The sequence below is a fragment of the Balaenoptera musculus genome, chromosome 19 (assembly GCF_009873245.2).
Source record: "Balaenoptera musculus isolate JJ_BM4_2016_0621 chromosome 19, mBalMus1.pri.v3, whole genome shotgun sequence".
Taxonomy (NCBI): domain Eukaryota; kingdom Metazoa; phylum Chordata; class Mammalia; order Artiodactyla; family Balaenopteridae; genus Balaenoptera; species Balaenoptera musculus.
Genome location: NC_045803.1, coordinates 1,853,526 through 1,877,936, shown reverse-complemented (window position 1 = coordinate 1,877,936; position 24,411 = coordinate 1,853,526). Strand labels below are relative to the sequence as shown.

Below are 24,411 nucleotides of genomic sequence, written 5' to 3'. Positions count from 1 at the left end.
TAACCTAAGCACGAGGTTTTTCTGGTTAAATAACCTGCCCCCACTCTGACCCACTGCCTTGAACTTTCCACGGTATTTGTGTGAGATTGGGCTCTAAGTCAGTCAATGTGCAACCTGCCAGATTTCTGTTCCTTCTGGGTTCAGAAAGCTATTGGTTTTCTTCTGTGGTTTGCTGAATTGATCTTACTTCTTGGTTGTTCTTTTTTTAAATATTTATTTATTTTATTATTTATTTGGTTGTGCCAGGTTTTAGTTGTGGCTCACGGGCTCCTTAGTGGCAGCATGCATGCGGGATCTAGTTCCTTGACCAGGGATCGAACCCGGGTCCCCTGCATTGGGAGCGCAGAGTCTTACCCACTGCGCCACTGGGAAGTCCCCTTCTTGGTTATTCTATCTCCTCTCTTGAGTCCTTCTGCGTCCTGAAATTGGAGCTTTCCTTCCCCCTTCACCATAACGCCACATCCTTGAAGATAGCCAGTTCATCCCTTGAATTTTTCCCCTTAATTTTCATCGCAAATGAATTCAAACACATCATTCATTTTCTGAATCAAATAACATTGATCTGTGCGTATGTGAAGTAAACAAGGGAAAAGGGGGGAATCTTTCATTGTGGCAGAGTGCAACCGGTATTTTAAAGACTATTTTCAGACACGGATGGACCTAGAGATTGTCATGCTGAGTAAAGTTAGTCAGACAGAGAAAGACAAATATCAGATGATATCACCTATAGGTGGAATCTAAAAAATGGTACAAATGAACTCAACTCATCTACAAAACAGAAATAGAGTCACAGATGTAGAAAACAAACTTATGGTCACGGGGTGTGGGGGGAAGGAGGGGAGGGATAAATTGAGAGATTGGGATTGACATATACACACTACTCTACATAAAATAGATAACTAACAAGGACCTACTGTATAACACAGGGAACTCTACTCAATACTCCGTAATGACCTATATGAGAAAAGAATCTAATAAAGAGTGGATATATGTATATGTGTAACTGAATCACTTTGTTGTACAGCAGAAATTAACACAACATTGTAAATCAACTATACTCCAATAAAAAAATAATTTTTAAAAGACTATTTTCAGTAGTTTTCCTGGAGACCATCCCCATCAGAATCAGCTTGCGGGCTGGTTCAAAATGCAGGAGACCCAGGGAAACAGAAGGTCTGTGGCTCAGGTGACCTCCTACCCCTCCCCTCTCTGCTCTCCTTCTCTTTACCACAGTTTGTTGTTTTTGTCACGGTCATCCGTGACTGAGCTCATCCGGTTTATTCGTTTGCTCACTGGTTTATCATCGGTGTCTGGGTGACAGCATCAGCCCCTGAGTCCTGAGATTCTTGCCTCTCTGGTTCACCTCTGCCTTCCCAGGACCCTAACGATGCCGGATCATTGCTGATGCTCAGCATACGTGTTTCGAGTGAATATAAGATGTGTCAAAGGTTATCTCAAATGTGCACATGTCCTTTGAACCAACGAGATTACTTCTAGAATATATCCTAGAGGCAAACCTGAACATATGCCAAATACAATACAGACAGACAAGTTTCTTTTCTGTGGCTTTTCGGGAGCCAGGGAAAAGAACAGAAACAACTCACTGTCCGTGAGAGGAGAGCAGCTTAAATCAACCTTGGTGTCTTCACACTGTGAACGATCCTGCTACAATCAAAAGAAAATAAAGAAGCTCTGAGCCTACGGACAGGGAACCATGCCCAAGGTGTATTGTCACACGAGGGACACATGCCTCAGAGTATACACTGTCATTTTGTGCGATGTGCAGATAAATGTATGCATAACAACACATGAGGATATAATGATGCGTAGTAACAGATGCATAATAATTCTGTAAAAAAAAGTGTATGTAAAACTTGGCACTGGATGATACAGAAGAAGTTGGTGTTATGGAAATTGCCACCGGAGAAGGGAGAGGTGAAAGGAAAAACAGTGAGAGGCGGAAGAGAGATTTCTTTTTGTTCTGTCTGATGAGTGCTTTTGTGTTCTCTTCGAAATGAATCATTCAAGAAGCAAGCGTAACTAGAGACAACGATTTGCATGATATTAAATAAGAGGTCTATTTTATGAGGTGGGCTAGAGGTTAACATGTATTTGATGTGTGCACTAAGGCTTTCCAAACTATTATAACAGAGTCAGGAAGGAAAGAAAAAGATTAACAAATATGATAAAATTATTTAAAGTTTTAAGTCATGGAAAAATGTAAACAAAATTTAGAAGGTGGTCAAGAAACAATTGGAAAATTAAAAATTTTAAATAATGATTTCATTAAGATCCAAAAATATGCACTACCTAGGGTAAATGTAACAGAAGATAACATTGCTAAGAGAGAGATTAAATAAGACTCAAATAAATGAAGAAATGTATGATGCTCAGAGATCAAAACTCTTGGTAATGTTAGGTTGGCTGTTTCCCCAGAGTTGGTCTAACAATCCCAGTGCCATTTTTTGTAAGAACTGACACATTGATTCTAAAGTTTATATGAGATTATGGTGTCAGGGAGAGGGATAAATTAGTAGTTTGGGATTAATAGATATACACGACTATATAGAAAATAGATAAACAACAAGGACCTACTGTATAGCACAGGGAACTATATTCAATGTATTGTAATAACCTATAATGGAAAAGGATCTGAAAAAGAATGTACATATATATATAAGTATATATATATATATATATATATATATACACACACACATATATATATACACATATATATAAGTATATATATATGTATACACATATATATATAACTGAATCACTTTGCTGTACACCTGAAACGAACACAACATTGTAAATCAACTACACTTCATTTAAAAATAAATAAATTTTATATGGAATAACAAAGGATCTAGAATTGGCAAAAAAAAATCCTTAAGAAGAACAAAAAGGAACAAAGGCAGGGGATTTAAATTATCCGATTTCAAAACTTCATTAATACATTCACAAAATAGGAAACTCAAATGATGTAAAAGGATAATTATTGCAAAGTTCCCTTCCATCCTCCATTCCCCAACTACCGAATCCCCTTCTTTTGAGGCAACCAAGGTTACCAGATTTTTGGTGTATCGTCACAAAGATTTTATGTATGCAGAACAAGTATGTTTTCTGTTTTTCCCATATTAACACAAAACGTGATGCTCTGTCAAGTTTTGTGTTATACTTTTTTTTCCACACAATGATACATCTTAATGATTGGTCTACAGCAGTGCACAGAGAGATGCTTCATCCTTTTTCGTGGTTGTATAGTATTCCACAGATTAATGCACAACAATTAATTTAAGTGGGTGGGCATTTAGAGTGTGTCCATTCTCTTGTTACAAATTCTACTGATGTGAATACACTTGTCGGTGACCATCTAGGGCTGGGCTTGGCTGTGCAGGGAGATGCTTGCCTGAGGCATCCAGGTCTCAGTGCCTCAGAGTATGGACAGTGCAGAACCCCCACGCTCTGTGCATTTGACAACATCAGCCTGAGTCGTCTCAGGAATTCCCAAATGTGTCTGGATCACTGCTTCCTGCTTATAGCCCATCTCCAAACTGTTAATAATAATAATAATAATAATAATAATAATAATAATAATAATAATAATAATAATAATAATAATATGGCCTATGTCACCCTGATTCTGATCTGTTTTTAAAAAGTAAATGAAAATAAATAAATAAATAAATGAGATGGAAGCAACCTGAGTGTCCATCAACAGAGGAACGGTTAAAGAAGATGTGGTACATATGTGCAATGGAATATTACCCAGCCATAAAAAGGAGCGAAATAATGCCATTTGCAGCAACATGGATGGACCTAGAGATTATCATACTAAGTGAAGTAAGTCAGACAAAGACAAATATTATATGATATCACTTATATGTGGAATCTAAAGAAAAACGGTACGAATGAACTTATTTAGAAAACAGAAACAGACTCACAGACTTCGAAAACAAACTTATGGTTACCAAAGAGGAAAGGGTGAGGAGGGATAAATTAGGAGGTTGGGATTAACATATACACACTAGTATATATAAAATAGATAACCAACAAGGACCTACTGTATCGCACAAGGAACTATACTCAATATTTTGTAATAACCTATATGGAAAAAGAATGTGTAAAAGAATAGATACATATATATGTATAACTGAATGACTTTGCTGGACACCTGAAACAAACACAGCATTGTAAGTCAACTCTAATCCAATATAAAATAAAAATTAAATTTAAAAAAAGGAGAGCTTAGTCAGTATACTGAGAAGAAAATATAATATTTGATAAAGCAGATGTTGAAAACCTCGTGTGCTGTTCCCGTCAGCCTTTCTCCCGGGTTGCGGAGGTGGCACGAATTTTCCATCCCGCTAATGGCTGTTTTAACTGCTCCATTCTGGGCTAAGAGGTTGACATTTAAGCGATAAATGTCACGTCTCAAAACCCAGCACAAAAAGACATTTCTACAGAACTGCTAAGAGCCCTTTTCACTTGCAAATTTCCAACCTCAGCCCATCTCTGCGTTTTTGCATTATTCATATAATTTGGAAAATGAGTCATCATTTCTGAGTCGTGATTCTCTGCAGGGCACAGCCTCGAAAGGTGCCACGAAGCAAGCTCTCTCCAGCTTTTAAACAAGACAAATATTCACCTTTTTCTTTTTCTTTCGTGTGTCATGGGATTATATTTTCTTACAGCAAGCGATTGCTCACACATTTTTAAAAGTTTCCATAATGCTTTTCACTGCGAGGTATAAAATACAGAAAAAAGGTGCCTGGAGCTCATTTGCACAGGTTAACACAGGATCGTAACTATTTCCCAGGTAATAAAGGAGCCCTGGCTCCCCAGGATCCACCCCCCCCCAACCCCCCCTCCAGAGACAAACACCATCCCGGCTTTTATAATAATAGTTTCTTTGCTGTTCTTCTTAGTTTCACTGCCTGAGTAAGCCATTGTTGACTTTGGTTTGTAAAACAACAATCCTTTTATTTGTTAAAATTTTGGTAATCCTTGTTTTGTTTTCTTTCTTTTTTCCCCCACTCCTCCACACCTCCCTCTTCCCTCCCATTTATGGCGAATGAAACTGTTGGGGTTGTTTTTCTCCATCATTGTAGGGATTCAAGTTTCTTGCTCTGCCTCTCTCTTCCTAAAAAAACTTAACTGTGGTGAAATACACATGAAGTAAAATTTGCCCTCAACCGTTTTAAGTCTACGGTTCAGTGGCAGTAAGTACATTCACGTTGTTGTGCAAACATCAGCACCATCCGTCTCCATAACTCTTTTCATCTTCCCAAACTGATATTCTGTCCCCATTAAACACTAACTCCCTGTTCCCCCTCCACCAGCCCCTGGCAATCATCATGCTATTTTCTGTCTCTATGAATTTGACTCTTCTAGGGACCTCATAAAAGTAGAATCATACAATATCTGTCCTTTTGTGACTGGCTTATTTCACTGAGCGTAATGTCCTCAAGGTTCATCCACGCTGTTGCATGTGTCAGAATTTCCTTCCTTGTTAAGGCCCAATAACGTTCCACGATGTGTATATACGTATTTTGTTTATCTGTTCGTCCCTTGATGGACACTGGTGTTCCTTCTACCTTTTGGCTACTGCGAATAAGGGGTCACTCACAGTTTTGTTCCTGGGACACAGAAGAGTGAATAGCCCATAATTAATTAATATTAAGAAAATATTAATCAGGGGCTTCTCTGGTGGCGCAGTGGTTAAGAATCCACCTGCCAATGCAGGGGACACGGGTTTGAGCCCTGGTCCGGGAAGATCCCACATGCCGTGGAGCAACTAAGCCTGTGTGCCACAACTACTGAGCCTGTGCTCTAGAGCCCGTGAGCCACAACTACTGAAGCCCGTGTGCCTAGAGCCCGTGCTCCACAACAAGAGAAGCCACTGCAGCGAGAAGCCCACGCATTGCAACGAAGAGTAGTCCCCACTCGCCACAACTAGAGAAAGCCCGCGTGCAGCAACAAAGACCCAATGCCCCAAAAAATAAATAAATAAAATAAATTTATTTTTTAAAAAAAGAAGATGTTAATCAAGATTTGTATAATGAGTGAGAGAATGAAGGAGCAGATTAGTGACCGGTGAGAAGGGTTGGTTGTCATGCCCCAGATGCTGGTACAGCTGCTAGGAGAGGCCAAACACACTCTGGTTTTATCCTCCTGTAAAGCTGTTCTCCAAAGGCACGGTTTAACCTGCATGAGAATAACACAGTCCTGAGACACTGATTGAAGTCTCAAGTCCGTTCCTCCCCTTTGGACCCCTAGTCGGGCCAACTTTGGGGTCCCTTATCCCAGCGTCCATAGTCCCTCCTAGAGCTCTCACAGCTGCAGCTGGTAAAGGCAGGCTCAGGTCGTTGCCACGGAAACCAGCACTCTCCTGACCTGATGAATGATCACCGAAATTAAGTGTAAAATCCAGGCCTGAACTATTACCCGTGAAAGTGCTATTATTTGCTGCAACAAGAAAAAAGAATTGATGTTAGCAATAAACACACATACTCAAAGAATAGCTCTGGAAGGACACACAAGAATATTGTTAATGGGAGGGGGTGGGAAGAGAGAGAGAGAGGAAGAAAAAGTGAGCAGGTGTGGGAGGTATATTTGTCTCTAATCTTTCTCTCCTATTAGCATGCAAATGGGCACCTTTCTTAAAAGTTAAAAATAACAGGCTTCCCTGGTGGCGCAGTGGTTGAGAATCTGCCTGCCAATGCAGGGGACACGGGTTCGAGCCCTGGTCTGGGAAGATCCCACATGCCACGGAGCAGCTGGGCCAGTGAGCCACAATTACTGGGCCTGCGCGTCTGGAGCCTGTGCTCCGCAACAAGAGAGGCCGCGATAGTGAGAGGCCCGCGCACTGCGATGAAGAGTGGTCCCCACTTGCCACAACTGGAGAAGGCCCTCGCACAGAAACGAAGACCCAACACAGCCATAAATAAATAAATAAATATTAAAAAAAAAAAAAGTTAAAAATAACCTAAGCAAGAGCATCCAGAAAATTTTAGCCACTGATATAAAGTTCAGTTAGAGGCCAGAGTTTCAGTGTACACCAAAATAATTTGAAATAAAGGCAGATGCTATGATTACTAAAGTAAACAAAGAAACAAACAAAAACAACAACAAAGTGTTACTCCTTGGAAAAAATAAACCAAGGAGTGACTTAAAGTAATGAACATAATCGAAATATCCATTGTAAGCCATACTGGAAACAAACGACGAATTGCCTTAATATATAAAGAACCCGAAAGAAGCAATAAAAGAAAAAGGTGGGACTTCCTTGGTGGTCCAGCAGTTAAGACTCCGAATTCCCAATGCAGGGGAGGGGGCCCAGGTTCGATTCCTGGTCAGGGAACTAGATCCCGCTTGCCACAACTAAAGATCCCGCACGCAACGAAGGTCCCGCATACTAGGACCCAGCACAGCCAAATAAATAAATAAATAAATATTTTTTTAAAAAATCAATGAAGAAAAAGGTAACTATCTCAAGTGAAAAATAAACTACAACAATTAACAAGTGAACATAAGGGAAATGCAAAAAGAAGAATGGAATATTACTCAGCCATAAAAAAGAATGAAATAATGCCATTTGCAGCACCATGGATGGGCCTAGAGATTATTATTGTACTAAGTGAAGTAAGTCAGACAGAGAAACACAAATATCATATGATATCATTTATATGTGGAATCTAAAAAAATGATATGAATGAACTTATTTACAAAACAGAAATAGACCCACAGACTTAGAAAACAAACTTATGGTTACCAAAGGGGAAGGGGGGGAGGGGGGAGGGATAAATTAGGCGTTGGGGATTAACAGATACACACTGCTATACACAAAATAAATAAATTCAATTTTAAATTTAGTTTTAAATGTTTAAATGTTTTAGATGTATATTTGCTAACATGGAAACCTGTAGGTAACAGACCATTATATGCAGTATAATTATGAAAACTGCTATTGAAATAAGTAGGTTATATATGGAGGTCTAGTAATTATCTTTTTTTTAAACCTCATTAACTGGTGGGGGTGGGGGTGGAGTAGGCAGGCTCAGCAGTTGCCATGGAAACCACAACTAGAAGGGGAAAGGAGGGGCTGAGGAAGGGGCAGAGAGGGCCCCAGGGAGCAGGATGTTCTGGGCTCTGTGGTCAGACAGGGAATGGGGTTCACAGCGGGAACCGGGTACCCCAGATGTGTTTGCAGAGTGACTAATGCAATGCAGGGTCAGTGGTTAGCGGCATCCTTTACTGCAGCAGCTCAAATTGGGGGAATAATCTTTTCTAGCTCATTGGCTTGTTGCAAATATCTGACAATGTTTATAAAGCCTGTGCGCATTTCTGGGGTTTCCATGGTGACAGGCAGACACACAGCAAGAGAATCACCTGTGTGGGGAGTGGACTTGGTAAAAATGCAGATTCCTGAGGCTCACCTCAGTCCAACGAAGAAAATCTCTTGGTTAGGAAACTGCACATCCTCTCACAATATAACAGGACTCTCTCTTAGCCTTCTGTCGGTTATCTATCCATCCATCTATCTATATGAATACATATGATTTGTTTCACTGTTTATTACTAGCTGAATTATCTTTTTAAATTATTCTCCTGTTGACTGTCATTGTCTACCCACCCCAATGTGTCCCATGAAAGCAGAAGTCTTTCCATCTTCTTCCTTCCTTTAATTCATGGAAAACCATTGTTATGGATTGAATGGGGTCTCCCCAAGATTCATATATTGAAGTCCTAACCCCAAGTACCTCAGAATGTGACTGTGTTTGGAGACAGGGTTTTCAAAGAGGTGATTAAGTTAAAATGGGGTCATTAGGATGGGTCTTAGTCCAGTCCGACTCGTGTCCTTATAAAAAGAGATTAGGACACAGACACACAGAGGGACGACCATGGCCATCTACAAGCAGAGAGGCTTCAGAAGAAACCAAGGCTACTGACACCTTGATCTTTTTTTTTTTAATATTTATTTATTTATTTGGCAGCGCTGGGTCTTAGTTGCAGCACTCCGGATCTTCATTGCTGCGTGTGGGATCTTTAGTGGCGGCATTCAAACTCTTAGTTGCATAATGTGGGATCCCTGACAAGGGATTGAACCCGGCCCGCCTGCATCAGGAGTGAGGGGTCTTAGCCACTGGACCACCAGGGGAGTCACGCTGACACCTTGATCTTGAGCTGCCAGAATTATGATAAAATAAATTTCTGTTCGTTAAGACCCCCAGTCTGTGGTCCTTTGTTATGGCAGCCCCAGCAACCTAACACAATCACCCTTTTTTTTTTTAAGTTGTGTTTTAAAAGCAAGAAACAATCTGAAAAAAAAGTGCATATAATCGATTGGAAAACAATTGCTTAACATATTAGAACCATCAAAAATTCTACAAATAATAAATGCTGGAGAGGATGTGGAGAAAAGGGAACCCTCCTACACTGTTGGTAGGAATGTAAATTGGTACAGCCACTATGGAAAACAGTATGGAGGTTCCTTAAAAAACTAAAAATAGAGCTACCATATGATCCAGCAATCCCACTCCTGGGCATATACCCAGACAAAACTCTAATTTGAAAAGATACACGCACCCCTGTGTTCATAGCAGCACTATTTATGATGGCCAAGACATGGAAACAACCTAAATATCCATGGACAAATGAATGGATAAAGAAGATGTCGTGCATGTATATACAATGGAATATTACTCAGCCTAAAAAAGAATTAAATAATGCCATTTGCAGCAACATGGATGGACCTAGATGATCATACTAAGTGAAGTAAGGCAGACCGAAAAAGACAAATATCATATGATATTGCTTATATGTGGAATCTAAAAAAACATGATTCAAATGAACTTATTTACAAAGAAGAAACAGGCTCACAGACTTAGAGAACAAACATATGTCTGGGGAAGGGGAAAGGTGGCAGGGAGTGATAAATTAGGAATTTGGGATTAACAGATACCCACTACTATATATAAAACAAATAAACAATAAGGACCTACTGTATAGCACAGGGAACTCTACTCAATATCTTGTAATAACCTCTAATGGAAAAGAATCTGAAAAAGATTAGGTATATATAGGTGTATATATGTATCACTGAATCACTTTGCTGTGCACCTAAAACATTATAAACCAACTATACTTCAATAAAAAATAAATAAAAGATGAAAATATATATATTAGAAACTCTTTAAACAAAAAAATCAGAGACCTCAAAATGAAATCTGGACTTTGGAGACCAACAGGTGAATTTCGACAGAAATGCAAACCTATAAAATGCATCTGTCGCTCTTGGTATTTAGTGAGAATCCCATCCAGTTGTCCCCTGATAGTGTGGGCAGCAGGTCAGGAGGAAATCTGTGGCACCATCCTCCTCCTCACTGGGCCCCCCTCTTCCCCTGCAGCCCCTGGGCACTCCACGCTCCCCAGAGGAGCCAGAGGGAGAGTTCTGAGTCCTCAATCAAACCAGCTACCCGGACTTACATCTTTCCCGTGGCCTACAATGGGCTGAGAACGAAATCCCAAGTCCTCACCCTGACAACACCCTGGAGAAGGAATTTGCAAACATCTACAAAATTCACATGCATATTTTCCCTCCAGCCCAGAGGCCATTGATCAGTACTTAATCTAAACCACAAACGCACACAACCTTGAATCTGCAACGACTCCCTGAGTTCATCCAAGAGTCAGAGCAAAATTCGGGTGAAATAACATCTGTGTGATTAGATTGTTCCCTGCACCAGGGCGTTATCCTTATTACTTCTGTAGCAGACACGCAACAGAAGTGTGTCAGGAAATTGGCTCATGAAATTATGGAGAATCCACAAATGGAACGTTGTAGGGCCATTAAGAATGCAGAACGGGGCTTCCCTGGGGGTGCAGTGGTTAAGAATCCGCCTGCCAATGCAGGGGACACGGGTTTGAGCCCTGGTCCTGGAAGATCCCACATGCCACGGAGCAACTAAGCCCGTGCGCCACAACTACTGAGCCTGCGCTCTAGAGCCCGTGAGCCACAACTACTGAAGCCCGCGTGCCACAACTACTGAGGCCTGCGTGCCTAGAGCCCGTGCTCCGCAACAGGAGAAGCCACCGCAATGAGAAGCCCGCGCACCGCAACGAAGAGTAGCCCCCGCTCGCTGCAACTAGAGGAAGCCTGCATGCAGCAATGAAGACCCAACACAGCCAAAAATAAATAAATTGATTGATTAATTTAAAAAAAAACCAGAATGCAGAACGTCTTTGTGCATCAATGCAGGGTCGTCACCAAGACACGGTGTTAAGTGATAAAAGCAACATGGCAAACAATGCAATGCCAGCCACACTCTGTGTCTGTGAAAAGAGAAGGGTGTGAACATAAGCATACATGTTGACGCTGATGTATGTACAGAACACTCTGCAGGGAGACCTAGGAACTTGCAATAGGATTTGTCTTGAGAGTAAGGGATGGCAAACTTTTCCCCTAAAGGGCGACTACTCAACTCTGCCATTGACAGGGGGAAAGCAGCCACAGACAGTTGTAAGGAATGGGCACAGCTGTGTTCCAATAATACTTTATTTACAAACATAGGCAGAGACAGATGTGAGAAGATGGAAGGTTGTTTTCTTCTTTTTTTTTAATTTATGGTATTGAAGTATAGCTGATTTACAATGTTGTGTTAGTTTCTGGTGTACAGCAAAGTGACTCAGTTATATATATATATATACACCCACACACACACACATATATATATATATATACATACATTATTTTTCATATTCTATTCCATTATGGTAATAACAGGATATTGAGTAGAGTTCCCTGTGCTATACAGTAGGATCTTGTTGTTTATCCATCCTGTATATAATAGTTTGCATCTGCTAATCCCAGCTTCCCGCTCCATCCTTCCCCCTACCCCCCACCGCCTTGGCAACCACAAGCCTACTCTCTATGTCTGTGAGTCTGTTTCTGCTTTGTATATAAGTTCATTTGTATCCATTTTTTTAGATTCCACACATAAGTGATATCATATGATATTTGTCTTTCTCTGACTTACTTCACTTACTATGATCATCTCTAGGTCCATCCATGTTGCTGCAAATGGCATTATTTCCTTCTTTTTTATAGCTGAGTAACATTCCATTGTATGTAGGTACCACATCTTCTTTATCCATTCCTCTGTCAGTGGACAGGTAGGTTGCTTCCATGTCTTGCCTATTCTAAATAGTGCTGCAGTGAACATTTGGGTGCATCTTTTCGAATTAGAGTTTTCTCCGAATATATGCCTGGGAGTGGGATTGCTGGATCATATGGCAACTCTATGTTTAGTTTTTTGAGGAACCTCCCTACTGTTCTCCATAGTGGCTGCACCAATTTACATCCCCACCAACAGCGTAGGGCGGTTCTGTAGGGTGGTTTTCTGATCCCTGGTCGAGAGCATGAAAACTGGGGCACGAGCATCAGGACAGAAAGAGAGACTCATCAGCCCTGTTTCCTTCCATGCAATTCGTCGAATCCTCCAACAACGCCCACGGGAGAGGAACTGTTTTTATCCTCAGTACACAGCGTTGGAAACCACTATTAAGAAAATTGCACAAGAGCCCAGCTGGGAAGTGGAAGAGCCAAAACGCACACCCACGCCGTTACTCCACAACCTGTTGCAGCCACGTGTTGCTACCCAGCGGGGCTGGCTGCCCGAGGCCCATGGAAGCCAGCACTATGGCACCAGCTTTGGAGAAGAGAAAGAGCTTTTTTTTTTTTTTTTTTTTAAATTTTATAGCTACTTTTATTTTTATTTATTTATTTATTTTTGGCTGTGCTGGGTCTTCGGTTCGTGCGAGGGCTTTCTCTAGTTGCGGCAAGTGGGGGCCGCTCTTCATCGCGGTGCGCGGGCCTTTCACTATCGCGGCCCCTCCCGTTGCGGGGCACAGGCTCCAGACGCGCAGGCTCAGTAGTTGTGGCTCACGGGCCCAGCCGCTCCGTGGCATGTGGGATCTTCCCAGACCAGGGCTCGAACCCGTGTCCCCTGCATTAGCAGGCAGATTCTCAACCACCGCGCCACCAGGGAAGCCCGAGAAAGAGCTTTATTGCGAGGTCCACCAGCCAGGAGACAGGAGGCGAGTCTCCCCTTCTGTCTCCCCAGTCCAGGGTTGGAGTGAAATTTAAGGGGTTCGGGGAATTTCAAACTTGGAAGATGATTGGCTTCGTCTCAAATCAGTCCATACAAGCTACTCAAGCAGCTGGAAGTCAGGTTTTCCTTACTGAAGGACCTCTCACTTTGGAAAGGGCTCTGGTTGCAATGGTTCTCTTCTTCGAGTTCTGTAGACTGAAGATTCTTGGTTCTGGGGTAAACCTGAGGACGCGGGTTCCCGTCTTGCACATGTGCAGGGCTGTCTGTAAAGTAACTCCAGGTTTGATCAGTCGACAGCCTGTTTTAAGGGAGAAAAACCAGCTGAAGCTGGTCAATGTTTCAGGTGTTGTCCCTGGGAGGGAGGGAGGCACTGTGTTTCTTCCCTCTTTGATGCATTTCGGAGGGAACCGAAGCACAGAGAGGTTGAGTAAGCTTCTCCTGGATGCACAGCTCAGGTCTCACTTTAAAACCCATTTATGTCGACAGACAAGGTCTATTTATATCCTCAGGTGTCTTGAGTGTCTCCTGATCCCCCAGCTCCACTGACCCTCCCCTCCTCAGTCCTTCCACCAATGTGCAGCTGGGGCTGGACAAACACAGGCTCACTCCATCTGTTCAACACCATCCCAGAGTTATAAAGAGGCCACTGGGGGCTTTCCTGGTGGCGCAGTGGTTGAGAATCCACCTGCCAATGCAGGGGACACGGGTTTGAGCCCTGGTCCGGGAAGATCCCACATGCCACGGAGCAACGAAGCCCATGAGCCACAACTACTGAGCCTGCGCTCTAGAGCCCACAAGCCACAACTACTGAGCCCGGGTGCCACAACTACTGAGCCCGTGCACCACAACTACTGAGCCCGTGCACCACAACTACTGAGCCTGTGCTCTAGAGCCCACGAGCCACAACTACTGAGCCTGCGTGCTGCAACTACTGAAGCCCGCATGCTTAGAGCCCGTGCTCCACAGCAAGAGAAGCCACCGCAATGAGAGGCCCGCGCACCACGATGAAGAGCAGCCCCCGCTCGCCGCAACTAGAGAAAGCCCGTGCATAGCAACGAAGACCCAACACAGCCAAAAATAAATAAATAAATTTATTTTAAAAAAAAAAAGAGGTCACCAGACTACAAAGGCCTCATCACCCCTGACTTCTTTCTGTCCTTCCCTGTCTTCATCCTCTCCATCACCACACCCTGTGGGCACTGCTCCCGATCACCTCAAGTCCATCTCTCTGTGTGGCAGGGCCACCACCTCTCCGTCTGACGAGCAGAGCAGCTCCTGGTTGGTCACTCTGCTCCCATGCCACCCCTAAGCTATTTTCTTTGTAAAAATCTTCCTACATGTTCACCTAACCCAAGGAATCCAAATATTACCACTTCAAAACGTAATCCACATTACAGTGATAGATAACATGTTATATCCTCTGACTTCTTCTGCGTTTGTCTCGTGTGTGTTTCACAGTTATGGCACTGCTCCGTTTGAAAGTTAAATCTGACCAGATACACTTGACGTGTATCAAGATTCCATACGATCTACGGTTGCGAGAGAGGTTTCGAGCAGCCGCATTGTCCACACGCACCTTGAAACCTTCTCCGGTTTCAGAATTGAAGTTACGCTCGTTAAAATGAACCGAATGCAAAACTCCCGTCCTGTGTGTTGCCGAGCTGCATCTCATGGTGGGGATGGGCCATGTCACGCTGGGGTTGGGCCACCGGTTGTACGTGAAGGACACTGGAGTCCCATCCAGCTTTTGGTGATTCTGGGTGTAGGGCTGCTCTAAACCTTTGCATTCACGTTTTTCTCAATGTAAGTCCTTTTCTGTAGATCAAATAGCTCAGAGTGGGAAAGCTGGGTGGAAAGGTAAGTGTGCGTTTAATTCTAAAAGAGACGGACAAACCGTTCTCCTAGTGGGTGTGCCGTTCTGTGTCCCCCCCAGCAGTGGTGAGAGTCGCAGCTGCCCCACATCCCTGCGGCCCTTGGTATGGTCAGGGGTCCTCCTGTAGCTTCCAGTGGCTGTGGGGTGTCTCAGTGCATTGAATTTCAATCCTCCCCAGAGCAGTGATTCAAACCCGTTTCAAGAGTGCTTCCCTAGATCCTCCTCGGTGAACTATCTGTTCAAGTCTCCTTTTTTTTTAAATACTAGTTATTTTATTGTATGCTACTGCCAGTGTATATAAAATAATTACCCTTGTGAAACAGAAGTTCATGAAAATTCAGAGAGGTAGATGTTGAGGACTGACAGAAGTACATAAAAGTTTGTATAGTGTGGCAGGTGTTGTAGAGATAGGCTTTGGTACAGGCTTCAAATTTAGGTCTCCTTTGAATATTCACTGGTTCGTGAAAAGTGGTTTAGAAAACCTTGCGAAGATTCCTTTTACTACAAAAAGGAACAGACGTTCTGGGGTCTGACACGTCTCCTTTTTAAATTTTTATTTTTTTAAGAAAAATTGTATATATTTAGGGACTTCCCTGGCGGTCCAGTGGTTAAGACTTGGTGCTTCCACTGCAGGGGGCCCAGGTTCGATCCCTGGTCGGGGAACTAAGATTCCACAAGCCACTTGGCATGGCCACCAAAAAAATTGTATATTTGTACAACGTGATTTGATGCACACATTCATAGTGAAATGATTACTGCAGTCAAACTAGATAACATACCTTCTCACATAGTTACCATTGTTTGTGTGATGAGAGCTCCTGAAATCTACTCTCTCAGAAAACGTCCAGTATTCAGTACAGTACTTATGTTTTATTTTTTTTTATTGAAATATAGTTGATTTGCAATGTTGTGTTAGTTTCAGGTATCCAGCAGAGTGATTCAGTTATATATATATATATATATATATATATATATATATATATATATATATATATATATATATATATATATATATATATATATATATATACACATACACACACACACACATATATATATTCTTTTTCAGATTCTTTTCCCATATAGGTTATTAAAAAAATGTTGAATATAGTTCCCTGTGCTATACCATGTGTCCTTGTTGTTTATTTTATATATAGTAGTGTGTGTATGTTACTCCCAAATTCCTAATTTATCCCTTGCCCCATCTTTCCCCTTTGGTAACCATAAGTTGGTTCTCTATGTCTGTGAGTCTTTCTGTTTTGTAAATAAGTTCATTTGTATCATTTTTTTTAGATTCCTCGTGTAAGTGATATCATATGATATTTGTCTTTCTCTGCCTGGCTTACTTCACTCAGTATGACAATCTCTAGGTCCATCCATGTTGCTGCAAATGGCATTATTTCATTCTTTTTCATGGCTGAATCGTATTCCATTGTATATATGTACCACATCTTGTTTATCAATTCCTCTGTCGATGGACACTTAGGTTGCTTCCATGTCTCAATACAGTATTATAACCACAGTCACCGTGCTGGACACTAGATCTCCAAGCTCCCTCATCCCTCATAACTGCAATTTGTCCCCTTTGACCATCATCTCCCCATTTCCCCACCTCCCCACCTTGGTAACCACCATTCTACTCTCTGCTTCTATGGATTTGAGTTTTTCAGATTCCGCATATGTGAGATGGTGCATTTTTTTCTTTCTGTGTCTGGCTTATGTCACCTAGCATAATGTCCTCTGGGTTCACCCATGTTGTTTCAAATGGAAGGATCTCTTTCCTTTTTTAAGGGTGAGTCATATTGCATCATATCTATATCCCACGATTTCTTTATCCATTCATCTTTCAATAGATACGTAGGCTGTTCAGGTCTTTTACCTGTTTTCTGACTGGATCATTTGTCTTTATCCAGAGATGTTTTAGTTCCTATCCCCTCATCAATTTTATGAGTAATGAAATGGAAGCACAGAGAGGTTAAGTGACTTGCCCAAGAATGCACAGCTGATCACTGAAAGAGCCAGGAAACAGGAACCCAGGCCACCTGATTGGTGGAAAGGACAGCAGAGAGGCCCTCACGCCTCTGGACTGATATTTTCAAACATACGGTCATTCTGTGTTCTGAGAAACAGCTCCAGGCAATATCCTGGAATAGGATTGTTCGAGGATCTCCAAGTGACCTGGCTTGTACCCACCTCAGGGCCTTTGCACCTGCTGTGCCCTCAACCAGGGAAGTCCTTCCGCAGACATTCTCTTTCTCGTCCTTCAGGTCTCAGCTCCCACATCATTGCCTCAGAGGGCCGTTTCCAGAGTTGCTCTCTGAAACTGTGGCGTTGGTTTGTTCATTTTCTTACTGTCTCCTCCTTCTAGGAGGGTTTAAGTTCCATGAGGCCAGGTGGCTTCTCTGTGCTGAGTCAGGCTTCTGCCTCATTTCTCAGCAATCCTTTCTGTGCCCCGGAACATTTTTCACTTCTTCAAACGTACCGCATTGGCTCGAGATTCTACCTAGCAGAAGGGACAAGTGACACGTACTTGTTGAATGAAGTAACGAAAATAGCAAATGTGAAATCTGGGAATGAACTGTTTTTAACAAATTGGTAACCAACAGATTAGCATCACGGAAACTGTCTTCTCCAGAGAAAACACATGCTGTTTTTGCTCGAGCTCTGCTCCTTCTCTGGTTTCAGGAGAAATCCCCCGTTTGACATCACGTTATTGAGAAGGGTCCCTCCAGACCCCAGCAACGAGACAGGGGGCAGGGACCAGCCCCCAGGGCGGGGCCCTGTAACCCTGGCCAGCGGCGGTCCATGGCCCTGTGGAGTAAAACTGGCAATACTGCGACCACTCCTGTCTTTCCCTGAAATCCCCCCTGGGTGGAGGTGGGACTTGTGAATACAGTGACACCTCACTCCTGATCATGTTATGTTCTACAGCAGAAGGGAGATGACCCTGGGGGGCCTGACCTAATCGGGTGAGCCCTTTCCGAGCAGAGTGTTTCCTCGGGCTGGTCACCTGGTCGCAGAGGAAATCAGAGAGACACACTCCTGGTGGCCTAGAAGAGAAAGAAGCAGCTGCCATGGTGTTATTCCCTACAGGAGGCACGTGGGAGGGAGCTGGGTGTAGCCCCTGGGAGCTCAGGGCTGTCCTCCACTGACAGCCAGAGAGAAAGCTGGGGTCTCAGCCGCACGACTGCAGGGAGCGAGTTCTGCCAACAGGCAGTCTCGCTGTGTGTGTGTCTTTGTGTCTGTGTGTCTGTGTGTATGTCTGTATGTGTCTGTGTGTGTGTGTCTGTGTGTCTGTGTGTATCTGTGTGTCTGTGTGTGTGTATGTCTGTATGTGTCTGTGTGTGTCTGTATGCACCTGTGTGTGTGTCTTTGTGTCTGTGTGTGTGTCTGTGTGTGTGTGTCTGTGTGTGTGTGCATGCTTGGAAGAGGGCCCTGAGCCCCAGACAAGACCACAGCCCTGGATAATACCTTGACTTCAGCCTGGTGAGACCCTAAGCAGAAGACCCAGCTAACCTTTACCTGAATCCCTGGCCAGGGGATTTTAAGCTGCTGAGTTTGTGGTGATTTGTGACACAGCAACAGAAAACTACCTTCTACTGGCCATTCCGCAAATGCTTCTTGGCTGCTGGCACATGCTGGGCCCAAGGACCATGCACCAGGATGGAGATGGGTGGTCCAGTGGGTCTGGGACCATAGTCCCCTCACCCCTAGACCCTCATGATGGAGGCTCTAGTTTGTGAGTTAGAACGAACATTCTGGGGCCATTGAGCAAAGCGGTTAGTGTGGGGACCAGCCTGGGATCACACACACCTGGTCCACAGCCAAGCTGTGCTCCTTCTGGCTGGTGTGAGAACCTCTCTGACCTCAAGCTATTCCTTCGTAAAGTGGGGGTAAATTCGGTGCTTTCCCTGTGGATTCTTGGAATTAAATGACTAGATCCACTTCCAAAGCACTTGTGCACATGCCACAAGCATATCACCTGAATTCACCGTATCCAAACCCTGCATTCATGTGTCTATAAACGTGTATATAAGGGCACATGCAACGTATTGTTAAATGTCACACACACACACACACACACACACACACACATGCACAGCAAGACTCCCAAACAAACGGAAACGCTCCTCGTTCTAATTCATGTATCAGTGGAATTTGTTCAGTAAGCATTTAACGGACACCCACTGGCTTCAAGACACCATGAAGGGTCCATAGGGCAGAAAAACGACTTCCTTTGCAAAATAAAGTCGCGAAATGACCAATTCTAAAATCATAGAGGAAAAACTGCTTAGAAACAGAATGTGGTGAGAATGATTTGCCAAACAGATGGTTAGTATTAAAGCTTTCTTTCGTGTTTTGGAAAGGGCTGTCTCCACCATGCCGTCTGTACCGGACTGGGTCCAAGAGAGCCGTTCCCGTCCTTAGTTCCACGGATGTATATCCTGCTTGGAACTCAGCCTGGCCTTGAGCTCAGTGGAAAGTCCATGGGATTCTGGAGAGCTGAGGGTCCACCCTGGCCGCTTGGCTGCATGTGCAAATGCTAACAGCTCCTTCCCATCTGTCTGCATTCATGGGGGCCAGTTCCTGAGAGAAGCGACTGAGGCTCTCAGCTTGGGTATAAAATTTAAGTGTGGGGGTAACAAGGGTGCAAACATCTCAGTGATCAAGAGAGATAATACTTTAATGCAACGTGTCCTTAAAATTTCAAAATTGGACTTCCCTGGTGGCACAGTGGTTAAGAATCTGCCTGACAATGCAGGGGACACAGGTTCGAGCCCTGGTCCAGGAAGATCCCACATGCTGCGCAGCAACTAGGCCCATGAGCCACAACTACTGACCCTGCGCGTCTGGAGCCTGTGCTCCGCAACAAGAGAGGCCGCGATAGTGAGAGGCCCGCGCACCGCGATGAAGAGTGGCCCCCGCTTGCCGCAACTAGAGAAAGCCCTCGCACAGAAACAAAGACCCAACACAACCAAAAGTAAATTAATTAATTAATTAATTAAAATATCCCCTAAAACTTATTTTAAAAAATAAAATAAAATAAATAAAATAAAATTTCAAAATTAATCGGAAAAAAATCAATGATGAACAAAATATCAACATTTTCACTCAAGACAGGATCTCACAGGGTCGAGACTAGGGTGAGGTGAGTCCTGCAAAGCTCAGGGTCCTATCCTGTCTGGAGTAAATATTTTGGTAAATATTTTGTATGCATCATGGATTTCTGGCATTATTTTTTATTTTTAAAAATATTGCATCAAAATATTACCCTGATCCTACCGTATGGCACAGGGAACTATATTCAATATTCTGTGATAAACCATAATGGGAAAAAATATGAAAAAGAATATATATATGTATAACTAAATCGCTTTGCTGCACAGCAGAAATTAACACAACATTGTAAATCAACTATACTTCAATAAAATTAAAATATATATATATATATAAAATATAACCTTGAATATTGAGGTTTTCTGCTTTCTCTTAAATTTTACACCTGAGGTGAATGCCTCACTTGCCTCACCGTAATCACTCTTTCAACATCTCAGATCTTTTCTCCGTCCACACCGCAAACACCCTAGTTCTTTCTCTCATCATATGTGGTTTGCACAAGTACAACAAACTCCTAACCACCCCCTCTGTGTCCCAGTCTTGTCCATCTCTTGAAATGTCGATGCCACTTACCAAGCTGCCCAAGCTACAATTCAGGATTAATTCCTCTTCCATCCCTTTTCCCCAAAGCCTGCATCCCACCCATCCACGAGTCCTGTGTTTCCAAGAATAGGGGACCAATTGCACTGGTGTGATGTCATTTCAGATGGTTCAGCTTTAAAAACAATTAAATTCCATCAGAAAATGCTATATACCCTTGTCAACCCTTTCCATTCCATTGCAGAGGAAGTTTTCTTAGGTGCTGGTGGGCCTTCAGCCTCTCCAGAGCACTTGCTAATTACTTTCTTAAAAAGGACAAAAACTGTAATTTGAAAGGATACATGCATCCCTATGTTGATAGCAGCACTGTTCAGAATAGCCAAAACATGGAAACAACCTAAATGTCCATCAACAGATGAATGGATAAAGATGATGTGGTACATATACACAATGGAATATTACTCAGCCATAAAAAAGAATGAAATAATACCATTTGCAGCAACATGAATGGACCTAGAGATTATCATACTGAGTGAAGTAAACCAGAAAGGGAAAGACAAATATCATATGATATCACTTATATGTGGAATCTAAAATATGACACAAATGAACCTATCTACAGAGCAGAAACAGACTCACAGACATAGAGAACAGACTTGTGGTTGCCAAGGGGGAGGAGAGCGGGGGAGGGCTGGATTGGGAGTTTGGGATTAGCAGATGCACTCTAGTATATATAGGATGGATAAACAACAAGGTCCTACTGTATAGCACAAGGAACTATATTCAACATCCTGGGATAAACCATAGTGGGAAAGAATATGAAAAAGAATGTCTATATGTGTATAACTGAGTCACTTTGCTGTACAGCAGAAATTAGCACAACATTGTAAATCAACTATATGTCAATAAAATTTTAAAAATAAAAATAAAACAAAGGACACTCAGGCCGGGGAGAGGGAGGGGTACGGAATGCGAGAATCTAAAAAAAAAAAAAAAAAAAGTGGTCATGAAGAACCTAGGGGCAGGACAGGAATAAAGACGCAGACATAGAGAATGGACTTGAGGACACGGGGAGGAGGAAGGGTAAGCTGGGACGAAGTGAGAGAGTGGCATGGACATATATACATGACCAAACGTAAAATAGATAGCTAGTGGGAAGCAGCCGCATAGCACAGGGAGATCAGCTCAGTGCTGTGTGACCACCTAGAGGGGTGGGATAGGGAGGGTGGGAGGGAGGGAGACGCAAGAGGGAGGAGATATGGGAATATATGTATATGTATAGCTGATTCACTTTGTTATACAGCAGAAACTAACACACCATTGTAGAGCAATTATACTCCAATAAAGATGTTAAAAAAAAAAAAAAAAAAGGACAGCTTCACTCAGATCCTTGGCAAGCATCAGCATCTGGCAGGGGGCTCCTCAGCCTGGCACTGCAGGCATTTGGGGCTGGATGATTATCTGTGGTGGGAGCCGTCTTCGTGCATTGTAGGATGTTGAGCCGCATCCCTGGTCTCTACCCACCGGATGCCAGCAGTGTGTCCCCCCTCATGTTGTGACAACCAAATACGTCTCCAGGCATTGCCAGGTGTCCCCCAGTGTCTCAACCCCTGATTGAGAACCACTGGTTTAGCCACACTTATTCACACTGTTTTGTTTTCAGTGTATTTCCTTTAAAAAAAATTTTAATTTTTTAGAGCAGTCTTAGGGTCACAGCAAAATTGAGCAAAATTGCAAAGAGTTCCCATACACCCCCTGACCCATACATGCCTACTCCCCCCATTGTCGACATTCCCCACCAAAATGGGCCATTGGTTACAAGAGAAGAACTTGCACTGACACATTGTTATCACCCAGAGTCTATAGTTTGTATCACCATTCATTGTATCATTGTACATTGTGTGGGTTTGGACAAACGTATATTGATATATACCCACCATTATAGCATCACACACGGTATTTTCACGGCCCTAAAATTCCTCTGTGCTCTACCTGTTCCTCCCTCCGCCCCAGCCTTTGGCAACCACACACACACACACACACACACACACACACACACACACACACACACAGTCCCACACTTGCAGACCTGCAGCTCTTAGCTGTATGCTAAGCACCACACCCCCGGTTCCTCCTTGACCCCTGGGAGGTGGGGACCATTCTCATGCTGTCTGAAGTGAGGAAATGGAAATCCCGCAGGCCAGCAAGTATGAGTCTGTGCAGGTGAATTCTTCACGCATGTTTCTGACATGGCACAGAGCGATCTGGACCTGGGCGGGTCGTTAAGGTGACCAGTGGCAAAGGATTGGGGAGGGTCCGGAAGAACACGCAGAAGGCAGAAGTCTGTTCTTAAAGCCCCCTGAGCCTTTCTCAATTGCCGGAGTCTTGTGGACTTTGGATTTGGGGTTTTGTTGCGTTTTGTTAAAACCCATTCTGTCCTTGTGCTCTGCCCTTTCCGTCCCAGAAAAGGGACACCTAGGGGCTTCCTCCAGACTCCTAGGTTTCTCCATTCAGAAAAAGCCAGCTGAACACGGCCCTGGTTTTAGGAAAACCTGAGTGTGTGTTGCAAAACCATCATGGTGGGTGGAATAGTTTGCAACAGGGCAAGCTGGAGGACGACCAGGGGTGTCACAAACCGTCCTGCCTTTCCACTGGAGTGCCTTCCAGAATCACACGACGGGGGTATCTGGATGCTGCTTCCATCTGTGACCAATTTCTCGTAGCTCATGGTTATAAACAGCAGGCCCCTTATCAACGGCCTGGCAGCAGCTGCAGGTGATCAAGGCAGAGACACCGGCCTCTGCCGCCTCCACGCGCTGGTCGGAACCAGCCTGAGAGGCCACAGGGGCCGAGCCGCTGGTGGGGGCAAGGGGTGGGGGGATTAGCTGTGAGGAAAGCCAATCCTGTAACAAATGGGTCAGGTATGTCCGTCCCTGGGAAGCGTGAGCTTGAAGGGCTGCATTATAGAAAACTTGTTGGCTTGCAAAAATGGAGAACTTGTTTCTTTTCTGAGTCCTTGGAGGAATTGCTCAGAGGACAACGTTGAACGTATCCAGAGAAACAGGACGCAAAATGCAGATTCCATGTAGGCTGCCTACAGGGTAGAAAACTGTTGGTTGTGGAATTCGGGCGCCAAGGTTCCCTTGGGCGCTTTGCTCAGAGTGTGTTCCCATGGTTTCTGAGATGTATTTCTCACTCACAATCCCAAGGAGGGGTGCTTTGCAGTGGAACGACTGCGGGGCGGGGTGGGGGGGGTTGGGGGGATAGGGGGGTGTCTGTGAATGTGCTCCCCAGCGAGGAAACCCTGTAGCCAGAGGGGCCAGAGAGGTAACCACAGGCTCAATCAATATTTCATTTTCTCCCCTTGAAACTGATAGGCATCTGCAGCCCTGGATGTAGTGGGAATTGAACAAGATTAAGATTAAAGATTATTACCTTTAAAATTAAAGATCACCTCTTTCTGGGGGAGGGATAAATTAGGAATATGGGACTGACATACACACACTACTATATATAAAACAGAGAACCAACAAGGACCTACTGTAGAGCACAAGGAACTCTGCTCAGTATTATGTAACAACCTAAATGGGAAAAGAATTTGAAAAAGAATAGATACATGTATATGTATAACTGAATCACTTTGCTGTACACTTGAAACTAACACAACACTGTTAATCAACTATACCCCAATATAAAATGACAAGTTAAAAAAAAAAAAAAAGATCACCTCTTTCTGACTTTTTTCCAGAGAGAGGGGGTCAG

General features: G+C 43.4%; 1 protein-coding gene across 1 annotated transcript in view; it reads right to left on the bottom strand.

Moving 5' to 3' along the window:
• Positions 1–23,318: 23,318 nt before the first annotated feature.
• The window catches only part of LOC118885356 (double homeobox protein A-like), a 68,073-nt gene continuing 66,980 nt past the window's right edge, over positions 23,319–24,411 (bottom strand). Inside the window, 1 exon segment of the mRNA XM_036833977.1 lies at positions 23,319–23,505. Within this exon segment, the coding sequence (XP_036689872.1) occupies positions 23,319–23,505 (187 nt within the window).